The 13447-nt window shown below is 47.5% G+C and overlaps 1 protein-coding gene across 3 annotated transcripts in view; it reads left to right on the plus strand.

The window, feature by feature from the left end:
- The first annotated feature begins 6261 nt into the window (after positions 1 to 6261).
- LOC138297291 (centromere protein H-like) overlaps positions 6262 to 13447 on the plus strand; it is a 162747-nt gene continuing 155561 nt past the window's right edge. For 2 of the 3 annotated variants that reach the window (XM_069236730.1, XM_069236731.1), the window contains exon 1: positions 6266 to 6577. In XM_069236730.1, coding sequence (XP_069092831.1) covers positions 6540 to 6577 — 38 coding nt within the window. In that variant the 5' untranslated portion in view covers positions 6266 to 6539. Of the gene's footprint in view, positions 6578 to 13447 lie in introns of all 3 variants that reach the window. The other variant, XM_069236729.1, reaches the window with a different exon arrangement.

Here is a 13447-nt window from a genome sequence, read left to right on the forward strand (position 1 = left end):
CAAAGAAGTTACCCGAGGCAGGAGAGCGGTATACTCCCTTTGAGAAACAGCTGCTGGCCTGCTATTGGGCCCTGGTTGATACTGAGCAAATTACATTGGGACACAATGTGATTTTAAGGCCTGAAATTCCCATCATGCAGTGGGTGATGAGTTCCCCTAAGACTCATAGAATTGGACATGCGCAGGAAGCCAGCATTATAAAATGGAAATGGTATGTCCAGGACAGGGCACGAGCGGGCCCAAAAGGAACTGCCGTTTTGCATGAGCAGGTAGCGCAGGCTCCAGTGGAGAATTCCGAAATGTTGCACGATGTACCTTCAGTGTGTGAATCCCCAGTAGGGTGGGGCCAGCCGTTCGCAGACTTGTCTGCAGATGACAAAAAATATGTGTGGTTCACAGATGGCTCAGCAAAATATGTTGGAGCGAAAAGGCACTGGAAGGCAGTGTCCTATAATCCTGTTACAAAGAAGCTTTTGACAACTACAGGACAGGGAAGAAGTAGCCAGTTTGCAGAGCTTTATGCGGTGTATCAAGCTTTAAAACAAGAGCTACCCGGAAAATGTCACATTTATACAGATTCCTGGTCTACCGCCAATGGGTTAGCTACTTGGCTTCCCACGTGGCATGCACATCAGTACAAAATCCATAACAAAGACGTATGGGGGAAGGAGTTATGGCAGGAGATCTGGGAAATGTTACCTCAAAGCACCGTGACTGTCTATCATGTGGACGCTCACTGTCCAACTGATTCATTAGACCGATGGTTCAATTGTCTTGCAGACGATCGAGCCAAGATTCAAGAGGCTGAAGTGGAGGCGCAGAATTCTGATTTGGTGGGAATGGCTAAATGGGCACACCAGAAATGCGGACATCTTGGAGAAAAGGCTACTCACAGGTGGGCTGAGATTAGAGGGATGCATCTTCCCCTAGATTTGATTAAAACAGCAATCATTGAATGTCCCATTTGTCAGCATGCCCAGCACAGACCGGTCCCACAGGTGGTGAGAGGCCAGCTAGGCAGAGGTAAATTGCCAGGACAGATTTGGCAGATAGATTACATTGGACCAATGCCAGTGAGCAGAGGGTGTCAGTATGCCTGCACCGTGGTAGACACTTACTCTGGTTATCTCATAGCCTTTCCCTGCAAGTGCGCAACTCAGCAGAGCACCCTGAAAACACTAGATCTGTTGATTCTGTACTATGGAGTGCCGCTCCAGATTCAAAGTGATAACGCCAGCCACTTCAAGGGCAGACTAGTGCAGGACTATTGTGCACAACACAATATTGAGTGGATTTTTCACATACCTTACTACCCACAAGCAGCGGGACTGATTGAGAGAATGAATGGGTTGTTGAAAGAACAATTGCGTAAGTGGTCTGATGGGACACTGAAGGGGTGGAGGGATAATTTGTACGATGCTTTGCAAATTTTGAACAACCGACCCCTTACAAATGCTGAGACACCTCTCATGAGAAAGCTCACGCCCGCTTTACAGCTTAATCCGTTTACGGCGAGTAATACCATTGTGTATTGGGAAACAGCTCCAGGAGCTTTGGCCCCATATCGAGCTACACCAGAATCTGCAGGACTTGACTTACATGCTTTACACATGCATCGATTGAAGCCTAGAGACATCACTCTGATTGAAACTGGGGTGGGAATTCAGATTCCCCCTGAGCATTACGGTCTGATCGCCCCTCGATCTGGGCTTGCCCTGAGAGGCATCCAAGTTTTAGGAGGCGTGATAGATGCAGACTACCAAGGCGAGTTAAAAGTCATTCTCTTGAACAGTGGTGACGCAGACCTAGTGGTGCAACCTGGTGATCGCGTTGCCCAAATTGTCATCATGCCGGTTGATGGAGGTGTTGTTAAGAAGGGGAGCGCCCCAGCTCTTCTCACTGTAAGAGGCAAAGGAGGGTTTGGATCTACTGACAAGAACCCAGGGGCCAAAGTGTGGATTGAATCCCCAAATAACCTTCCTCAACCCGCTGATGTCATCGCCACTGGACCAGACAATGTCCTGGTAGTTATGCGACCTGGTCAAGACAAATGGGAACATGTTCCCACTGACAAATGCTATTTGCGAGAATGATAATACGTGTTTTGTCCTTTGTTCTTTTCAGATCATCCTGTGGAGTGCCTGTGCCATGAGTGTGGTGTATGGAGCCCGTTCGGGAGACTCCACCGGGGAGCGGGAGGGGCTCATAGCCCAAAAATTCAACAGTCAGTCGCAGATGCCGACGCTACTGCATCAACCGAACAATGTTTGGATTCATCTAGCGCAGGAAGTGCTGAATATATCTCACTTCTGTATGAGTAACATGCAAAGCGTTCAAGATCTGATTACCACTTGTCTAGTGGCAGTGCCCACTCCTGCTGCTGTATTATTGCACATCTTTAACAATACAAACCAGGATGGAATGGTGGATGTGAGTGACGTTCGCTCCCATCTGTCACTCTGAGTACTGCCGTCATTGCCCGGAGGTGGGCAGGCGGTTGTGGAGGAACATGACATCTATACTCACGTTTAACATCTCAAATGGGGATGTGTGCTATTCGTTGACCTGTGATCCTATGAAAATAGGTAAATGTGCTCAGCTCAAATTGGAGAAAAGAGACAAAAACTTAACTGCTGCACAACGGACGTTGTGCCACTCACTGAATGACCTGACCTGTTTGAATGTAAATAATTCAATGTTCTGCCAGAATGTGGTGCCTGCTGCCAGCCACATTCAAAATGTTAAGTTGCCTAAAGGTTGGCTCTTTTCTTGTGGTGACCTTTCTTTTACTTATATTCCAGCCAATCTAACCGGAGGGCCTTGTGCCTGGTCACGCTTAGGCTTTCTCATGTTTCCTATGGATACTGCTCTACACCCTCGCTATACCAGAGACACTATTCAATTACCTACGGACTGTGATTCTGAAATTTCATTGCTTTCCAAAACAGAATATGTTAGTTTAGCTGGTTCTATCGTAGGGGTGCCAGGACTTGCAGTATATAATACCAGAGTTATTAATAAACTTGCATGTTTAGTAGTCAAGAATATTAACTATACATCAGCTGCCTTAGCTGAGCTGTTATTAGATGTACAGGGAATTAGAAGAGCTGCTTTGCAGAATCGCGCTGCTATTGATTATTTACTGCTTAAACACAACCATGGCTGCAGTGATTTTGAAGGGTTGTGTTGCTTCAATTTATCCGACCACTCCATATCAATCAACTCCCATATAGAAGCCCTGCATAAGTTAGTGAAGGGGGTGCAGCAGGATGTTGACAAGGGGTGGTGGGATTGGGCTTTTGGATGGCTGCCTAATTTAGGCCAACTGCGTTATATCTTTGGTGTAATCATTATCATAACAGTTATTTTAATTTCGTTATGTTGTTGTATTCAGTGTGTGCCTAACCTTCTATCTCAGTGTCGCCCAAGAGCATTGCCATTTCAGCTTATAGGATATACTTAGTTGTAAGTTGGCCAAATGGTCCAAGGGTGGAAATATATTGCTACATGCACTACGTGCATGTAGCAGCACTACGTGCAAGGTAAACAGTGGTGCAGGGTGTGGACCATTGGCCTCTGCTTCCATTGGCCTTCGCTTCCATTTTGGTTCACGACTCCATTTTGTCGAGTCTGGTTCTGTGCGTAAGGCATTGTTCTGTGTTTTTCCACAAGCTTCGGCAAGCTACAGGGTGGGGTGTTTTTCTGCTCAACTTTGCTCCATCTGCCTGATACGAAGGGCGCTATTTACATTCCACGAGCTATCAGTTAGAACAACAGGGGGATGCGCCTGTACTCAAGGAGGAATGCAAACTTCACCTTGGAGCCCTCTCCTGGGAACTTGGCCCGTTCTGAGGAGACGTCTCGAAGGGTGAACAAGGTACCGCCGATTGCACAATTTGTAAAGGAGGGGGTCTTTTTCTAGAAAAGACTCCTGGGCGTTAGTAAATACTATAAAGGTTGGGGGCCTGGATGGACTGGTTTAGGAACTCTCTTCTGGGTTGGACGCAACGCCAGGAGGACTGATTGTCCTGAAAGAGGCTCCCTGTGCCAGCTGATTTGGGTTCCCCGGCTTTGTGTACGGCGGAGGGATGCAGACGCTCTTTTCGGTGAAGCTTTTCAATTTATTAAGTATATTGTGTGTGCGTGCGTAATATGCACTTATTCTTGCAGTCATTTTCATGCTATTGAGCATTGAAGTATATTGTGTGTGCGTGTATTATATGCACTGTCTCTTGCAGTTATTCACAGAGTGCTTATATTCTCACCATTATTCTCATGTTATTCTCTTGATATATATATATATGTATATATATATCAGTGTGGTTAGTTTTGCCATATGAGAACTTGCCCCTTAAATAAACTTGATTATTTTACTCACTAAGGTGTCTGAGAGTGATTGCTTTACATTGTGCCTTAAAATATCCTGAAGTGCATAGTTTTGATATTCTGAAGAGTAAAGCAACACACTTAGGTACCCACTACAAACCAGGCCAGCCTCATACAAGGTGTTGCCCTCTGTTTACTGTTAAATCAGGGGACGGCAGTGTTTAACAATATTAAAATAGCTTCCTCCCTTACCCTACACTTAGCTCTTTTTTTTCAAGAAAGACATTTTAAAACCGTATACATAAATCATGTCAGGCTGAATTAAAATGTAATATTTTGAAGAGATAATTAAACAGTCAAAACAGTAGCTGAATTGCACAAGGTGCAACCAGTAAAGCTTTGTTCAAATCCTAGCTTCCCCACTTACCAAACTGTGTGATCTTACTCAATCCAATTTACTAAAACGAGACTCATTTTAATCGACCTCAGCTCTGACCCTACCTTGACAAAATTTATTTTAGGACGTGTGCAGTATGAAAAATGCACGAATATGTGGTTTTTGCAGACTATCAATCAATCGGGAATTTGTAAAGCGCACTACTCACCTGTGAGGGTCTCAAGGCGCTGAGGTGGGGGGGGCAATAATGTTGCTGCACATACTACAATAACAGTGCACATGACAAACTGACATATTTTGGTTCACCAAAGACAGTGTTGTTGGAACATTGAAAACGTGTAAACGTGTAAACACGATTAGTTTTAAGAGATGCCAATATAGTGACATAACGTGAAACGCAAGCATTCGTGCAATGACCCTATCATGTTTTTCCACAACGTGCACTGTTTCATTCAAATCTTCAATATTTTGATGCCTGACTCGTGACTTGCTCTTAGAACACGGCTGCGCACGCCTTATGGATTTCCGGCCTTCCCCATCCCTGCCTCCAATATAGACAGGCAGGACGTATTTCCCAGCTCATATAGCGGAGATTAACTCTACATTAAAAAGCAAGAGCTTTAACAAAGAAACAGGACGTGGGGTGAAGTTGCTTATCTAAGAAGCAAATATGTTAACTGCCCACATGGCATGAAGTGACTTTTCCAATGTTCTGATTTCCGTCTCACCGCACTAGGCATGCTGTGAATTGAAGGCACACACTTTTAATTGAATAGATAGGTGAACCTTCTGTTTCAAGCTTGCTTAAAGCAGTTGTTTGAAAGTCATGCTCTTTATTGATTGAGCTAGACTGACAGCTACGAAAGAATTATTCCAAACTTCTGAAACTATTGTTGGTTGTTTGTGGCACAAATGGACAGACACCACTATTGGGTCCGAATTAAACATGTATCTTTAAAAAGACTTTTGGATTTTGTAAAATGTAATTTCGGGGACGTTTTAGATACCAAACTTGTCCCGTTTGACCTGAAGGGTGGTTTGCTGGTTCCGTCCATGTTTGAAAGCTACGCCACGTTGCATTCTGGTGCCGGTAGTTTTTCTTTCCATAGCGATGCCCATTAGCCCTACCACATCGGCTTTTTGGCCACGAGCTGGTTCTCGTAGTTCTATTTGTATATCCTCAGGATGCAGCATGCCACTCTATTACAAAAACAGGACTCACTTGGGGTGACTAGGATTACTTAGCAACGGTAGTGTGTCCAACGTCAGCTAAGGTCAGGGCTTTATTTTGTGCCGGTGGCCCTCACCGGTACTCGTTTTTCAGGCTGAATTTATTTTTCATTACCAGACTTTAACCTAGAAGGAAACAAAAGAAAGGCAGAAAACAAAGAAGGAAGGAGAAAGACCCAAGAGAAGGAAGGGGGACGAGAGGGAAAGAGACAGAGGGAGACAGCAGGGATGAAACAATAACGGGTAACATAAAGTGACAGTGAGTGTAGAAGAATGGAAGCAAAAAGGTAATATAAGATCGAGACTAGACAGTATTGTTATTCGGCAACCTCAGTATTCCATAGCGTCGCAGCTGTGCAACATGGCTAAAACTCCGACAAAGCCGACGGTTCTCGCATAGGTGCGACATATTGCCTTTGCCGATGTTTTTTTTGTTTTGGTTTTTTTTTTTAAAGCAAATGCAGCACGTGGTAATTTACTTTAATTAGTCAGACCTGTAGATTGTCAGCCCACCAGATAACACAGGTCTGCCTCACTTAAGCGTTTTGCCCGCAGGAAAGGAGGAGAAAATCTGGTTACTGCAAACATGAGCTCCAGAAGGGGAAAGCAGACGAAAGAAACGAGGTCCGTTTTGTTTCTTCCTACGTTAGCTTATTTATTCGATTTACGCAATGCTATCTGAGATTATAGTAGGTAAATCAAACGCATGCTCTAATGATAATGTGTTGGGGGGGGGGGGGGCTGAGATACTGAGCGCGGCGGTTTACGGTCTGGTACAATGCTTTAACGCCACATTTCGTGTAATGTGCATCGTTGCATATCTGAGCCCCTCTCACTGAACATCCCCAAACCAGAAGTGAACGTGCCCTATTTTTCTATCGTCGAATCTGAACTGTACACCAGCGTGCGGCCGTTATTTTGAATGTAATCCGTTTGAGCTCTCGGGAGTATGGTTGCATTTCTTCTTTCATTCACGAGCAAAGAGGATGAAGTTAATTGACTTCTTTGTGCCTCACAGGCAAGAAGAAATACAACTAGCACGAGTCCAAAAACTTAAAACGGCGTAGGAAGCATGTAATGGGCCCGTGCTCAAGCAAGGCCAATGACATCCTTACTAAGGAGGGCTGGTAAAATACAACAATAAACCGGGCCAGCAGGCCACAGTGCCACTGCACCTGCTACGCCATTGGTAGCTACTGTAGAGAGCCACCCGGCCTCTCCTATACTTTGTAACTGGTTCCGTGTGTCCGGACGGAACGCGGAACCGAGGTGATTAAATAAATGAGGGACTGCGCTGATGCAGTTTTCCCTACAGACCACTCACCAAGAGCACGTGTCTTGTTTGTGTTCAGGGCTGGTCGTGGCCCCAAAGAACCATCTTATAGTGGCGACGAGCGGGCCATCTGAAACCCCGCGTCGTCCCCAGAGGACGTAGTAAAGTGAGGAGAAAACGGGCTGGAGTTCCGTCCCCGGTGGCGCCGACAGCGTCGGATTTCAGAGAGGCAAGTGGCGCGGGGCGCTCTGATCTGGGAGGTGCGCCCCGCCTCTTTGCCACGAGGGACATTTGGCGTCCCGTGCTCCTTCGGGTTGCTGTGCTGCCGCCCGGAAGGCGCGCACAGCACCGGGAAGCTGCAAGCGCAGCTAGAGTTAAAAAAAGTATAAAGAAACGGGACCGGAGGCAGCGCTCCGGCCCGACAGCACCACGAGGGGCGTGTGCGATCTCGGGCACACGCACCCCCACCTTCAGGCCGCTCGGGCTGTGCTCCCCAGAGAGGGGAACACAGCATAGGAGCCGGAGGGGCAGGAGCCCCCACTCCAAAAAAAAAAAGGGGGAAAAGAAAAAAACAACAAAAGTGAGCTGTAAAGAGGGCAGGAGGCCCTGGGAAAAAAAAAAAAAAGGGGAAAAGAAAAAAAAAAAACGAAAGTGAGCTATAAAGAGGTCAGGAGGCCCTGGGGGAAAAAAAGGGGAAAAGAAAAAAAAAAAAACGAAAGTGAGCTGTAAAGAGGGCAGGAGGGCCTGGGGAAAAAAAAAGAGACTTAAATCAATAAACAACCTGGAACATCAAAAGTGAAAATTAGCAAACAAGTGCAGCCCCTGTAGAGAGAAAAAAAAAGTGGGAAAATAAACATATAAAGAAGTAGTGGCACAGGAAACCAAAACACACCATGAGTGCCACACCACAGGAAAACCCCCAGGCGCCGGTGCAAGCGGGCCCCAGTGCCCACTCGTCAGTAACCGCACTGCCACCATTTAGCCAACTGATTGACCCGGCCACTGCCTCGCCAAGATGGCGCTTATGGCTGAACCGACTAGAGAATTACTTCTGCGCCACGAGAGAGACTGATGGGGCCGTGCGCAGGTCTCTCATGCTGTTAATGGGAGGGGATGAGCTGCAAGAATTGTTTGATGCGCTCCCCAACACGGGTGATAAGTCGGACTTCAATGCGGCGGTTGAAGCTCTCAACAAGCATTTTGACCCAAAACTAAATTCAGACTTTGAGCGTTTTAAACTTCGGCAGGCTCAACAAACTGATGTCGAATCAATGGACATGTTCTATGCCCGATTAAGAAAACTAGCAAGCTCATGCGTAGGCCTGAATCAACAAGAGGAGATCAGGGCGCAGATCATTCAAGGATGTCGTTCAAATGCACTAAGGAAACTCATCCTACGCCAGCAGGGTATGCCCCTTGATGACATTCTGGTGTTAGCGCGTTCACATGAGTTATCAGCAGTGAGAGCAGATGCCATGGCAGCAGTAAGGGGTCAGTCCCTGGCAGCTGCGTCAACTGCACACCCGGTCCAGGTGAAGGAAGATCAAGTGGAGGCCATCCAAACGCGTCAACCGCCAGGACAAAAGGTGAACTTTGGCGGACAAAATGCTCGCACCTGCCGAAGCTGTGGGTATGATCACAAACCACCCATGGCGTGCCCCGCAAAAGGAAAACCATGTGACAAGTGTGGCAAAGACAACCACATTGCGAGAGTATGCAGGTCTGGCAAAGGCTGGCAAGGGAACCAAAGAAGAAGAGACACCAGGGTCAGAAGTGTGACCGCTGAGGCTGATAATTCTAGCGAGACGATGGCTCAGAAAACCCCCGTCTTCGAAGAGGATGAAGATGAAGACATCTTTGTCATCTCGTTCACTGGTGAGAGGCAACAGAAAAAGCGACCTCCACCCATGAGCAAGGTCCACATCAATGGCAAGTCAGCGACAGTGCTCATAGACACAGGCGCATCAGTGAATGTGATGGATGAGACACTGTTCAGGCAGCTGACCCCCGCACCAGTGCTCTCCCCAACTACCACCAAAATGTACAACTATGGGGGCAGAGAACCGCTTCCTCTGAGGGGCACGGTGGAGGTGTCAGTGTCCAGCGAACAAGTGGCAGCACTGGCGAGGTTCTATGTGGTGGCTGGAGACCGAGGTACGCTGTTGGGGTGCCACACCGTGGAGGAGCTTGAGTTAGTATTTTTCGCGTGACAAATATATGACTCTCACGCTGAACGCTTAGTCAATGAGTTTCCGCAGCTCTTCGAAGGCCTAGGGCGACTCAAAGGTAAAAGTGTTAAGCTGCACATAGATCACAGGGTGACACCTGTTGCTCTCAGGCACCGACGAGTTCCGTTTCATCTACGCCCCGCCGTGGAAAGGGAACTTCAACTACTCGAAGATCAAGGAGTGATCAAGAAGGTAGAAGGGCCCACACCGTGGATGTCGCCGTTGGTAATAGCGCCGAAACCTAAGCAACCTGGTGCTATCAGTCTGTGTCGACATGCGCCTGCCCAACAAGGCGATTAAAAGGGAGCGGCATATAACACCTACAATGGATGATATCATAGCTGATCTGAATGGTGCACAGTGGTTCTCGAAGTTGGACCTCAATGCTGGGTATCATCAGCTGGAACTGGAGCCTGATAGTAGAAATATCACTACCTTTTCAACGCATGTAGGACTTAGGCGATACAAAAGACTGAGCTTTGGGGTATCCTCGGCCGCCGAAGTATTTCAAAACGTGATAAGGGAGTCGCTCTCAGGACTGCAAGGGGTAATCAACTTGAGTGATGACATCCTCATATACTCCAAAACCCGAGAAGAACATCGACACCTAAGAGCTACACTGCAAAGGTTATCAGAGGCAGGTCTAACACTCCATAAAAAGAAATGTGCGTTCTATCAGACGTCAGTAGAGTTTTTCGGCTATGTCTTTTCAAAGAATGGTCTGCAAGTTGACCCTCGTAAAGCGGATGCTATCCGTCAAGCACCGATTCCGAAGAACACCACAGAAGTGAGAAGTTTCCTGGGCATGGCAACATATTGTGGTAGGTTTATCCCGCAGCTTGCGACCATGGCTTAACCCATCAGACAACTCAAAGACTGGGCATCGGTGGGAATGGAGTCCAATGGCGGACAAAGCGTTTGCCGAAATCTAGACAGTGCTACTTGACAAGTCAACAATGGCGTACTTTAACCCTCACTGGCGAACGGAGGTCGTGGTAGATGCTAGTCCAGTAGGGCTAGGTGTCGTTCTTCTGCAGGAGCAAAACCCGCAGGAGTGGGTTCCGGTTGCATATGCCAGTAGAGCATTGTCGTCAGTAGAAACACGCTATGCCCAAATAGGATGGGAGGCTCTGGCGATCCGGTGGGCGTGTAAACACTTCCACTTATACCTGTATGGCCAAGAGTTCCGGGTGGTGACGGATCACAAGCCCTTGGTCGCATTGTTTGCTGACTGTCCTCGTCTGGCGCCCCCACGGATAGAACGGTGGACTGTTTTGTTGCAACCTTACCGATTTACCGTCGTCTATCGGCCAGGAGTGAACAACCCTGCAGACTATTTGTCTCGTCACCCGTCCTTAGACACATCCAATGACTCTCAGGAGAATGATGAGGAGAGCACAGAGATATTCATCAACATGGTGGTGCAATCGGCGTGCCCTAAAGCCCTGAGTGTAGGAGACATTGTAGACGCCTCCAAGGTTGATGCAAGCCTCAACCAGGTTAAAGAAGTGCTTCAACACAAAGAGTGGAAGCTGTTTCTGGAAAGAACTAAAGCAGCCAATCAGGAGTGTAAAGCCGCGATGCAAGGAATGTGGAGGGTGAATTGTCCACGGATGGACAAGGACTGGTCCTGAGAGGAAGGAGAATCGTGCTGCCCCAGAGTCTGTGGGCCAGAGTAGTGGAGCTAGCACATCAGGGCCATCAAGGCGCTGCAAAGACTAAGGCAAGATTGCAGGCCAAGGTATGGTTTCCCGGCATGGACAGCCAGGTGGATGAACTGGTGGGAAAGTGTCATTCCTGTATCATCACCTCAGGGGAGCCACCCTGTTGCCCCATGGTCACTGAGCCGGCGAGTGTGAAGCCGTGGGCAAAAGTGAGCATGGACTTTGGGAGCTTCCCGGATGGGCGGCTGACGGTCGTCATTATTGACTCGTGCACAAAGTTCCCTGTCGTGGACGTTGTGTCTTCCACGGCGTTTGAGAATGTGAGGCCAGTACTTCAGAAGACATTTGCCATGTTTGGCCTCACCGACGAAGTCAGAACAGACAACGGTCCGCCTTTCCATAGACAGGAATTCCGGTCTTACCTTGAGGGTTTGGCCATACGTCATCGCAGGATTATGCCCTATTGGCCGCAGGCAAATGGGGATGTTGTAAGGTTTATGCAAACTCTAAACCGAGCCCTCAGAATAGGTGTGGAACAAAGAGAAGACAGTGAGAAATGTCTACAAGAATTCTTGAGTGCTTATCGCCAGACCCCCCACAGTACTACAGGGTGTACCCCGGCCACATTGATGTTCAAGGTCCCTCCCAGGAATTGCATTCCGTCTGGTCTTCAGTGGGTCGCACCCGAGCTCAATGTTGAAGCCACGCAACAACACAGAGAGTGTACTAATCGTAAAGCCACCGAGCGACGGCGAAGTAAATATCGAGGGTTTCAAAAGGGAGACAGTGGCCAGGAGGAAAATTCCAGACTCCGTTTAAGCCCGAACCCTGGCAAGTTGTCAGTGTACGAGGTGCCATGGTGACAGCAGCTCGAGGCAGTCAGAGGGTCACCAGAAATGTATCGTATTTTAGGAGTGCCGGAACTCCAGTCATAAATCGGGAGGAGGAGGTCGATGGCTCCACGTTGGAGTCTACTGCTGAGGAGGCCAGGAATGGGGACACTCCGGTGGTGACGCCAAGTGCCCAATCTCATCCAGGTGAAAACGAAGTTTCTGAGGGATCCCCACTTAGGGGTGGGGGTTATAATCTACGCTCCAATCCGGTCCCGAACAGTCGGCTCCGCGATTTTGTATGTTCGCTGGGTCCATAGGGAGCACTGGTAGGTCCTGGCTGTCTTGTCATCAGAAGAGTTTTGTTCTCAGACGCTGCATGCCTCCTATTGGTGTTTTGACATTTTTCGTGTTCGCATATACCCATTTGTGTTTTTTTGTTTTGTTTTGGGTTGTTTCTCCTCTTCTGTGTGAAGTAAAACATGGGAGGGATGTAGAGAGCCACCTGGCCTCTCCTATACTTTGTAACTGGTTCCGCGTGTCCGGACGGAACGCGGAACAGAGGTGATTAAATAAATGAGGGACTGCACTGACGCAGTTTTCCCTACAGACCGCCAAGAGCACGTGTCTTGTGTTCAGGGCTGGTCGGGGCCCCAAGCAACCATCTTACAGTTACCTGCCTGCAAAAGCATGCACACAAGTCGGTATCTGCAGTCTTCAGCACGAGTAATGCCAAACTATTTCATTCAGTACGATAGCTGTCTAGTTATTATGTGTCTCTAGAGACTAGTGCTTTGTACTCGTGAAACGAGTTGTACTTATTGTGTACACGCCTTAGACCTTCCCCGTGCATTTTACGTTTGTCAGTTGCCTTCATGAGTAGCTCACCTGCTTTCATTTGTTTTTTAAAATTGCTTTCTGGGGTTTCCCTTTTTGGAATTAGAAACACAAGTCCCAGAATACACATAGAAACCATGGATTGGTCGTGCTATTCACACATGGACAAGAAACTTGGCAACTCTGCGTTTTGTTTTTACATTTATTTTAAACTGTGTTATTATTCACATGTATACCCCACACTACAGAAACGTGTATTTATGCCCAGGTACAGGACTCGGGTATTTATATTCTAAAGCAATAAAAGACACCACAAACCCAGTCCGTACACCATACAGTACTACAGTACTTAAATTGTTAACGAGTAAGTTCAGAGGTCCAAGGTTTTGTCAGGATCCTGCCACTGTATCTCCCGAAAACATAGCTTAAGAAAAATGGTTATTACTTTTTAGTGGGGGGGGAGTTTACCTTTCCCAACTTAAAAAAACGCACCCTGGTTAAGTCCCAACACAATTCAAAGGGAGTCTCTGCTCGGCACCTGGTAGCTGTGGCGCAAACATCAAGCATTTTCCCAGAGAAACGCATGTTAAGTTGCAGCACTAACCGTTTTACAGTCCAGTAAAGAGCACGGTACATCCCCAAGCCAACTTAGAAAAATAGAG

This window comes from Pleurodeles waltl, chromosome 5 (genome assembly GCF_031143425.1).
Source record: "Pleurodeles waltl isolate 20211129_DDA chromosome 5, aPleWal1.hap1.20221129, whole genome shotgun sequence".
Lineage (NCBI taxonomy): Eukaryota > Metazoa > Chordata > Amphibia > Caudata > Salamandridae > Pleurodeles > Pleurodeles waltl.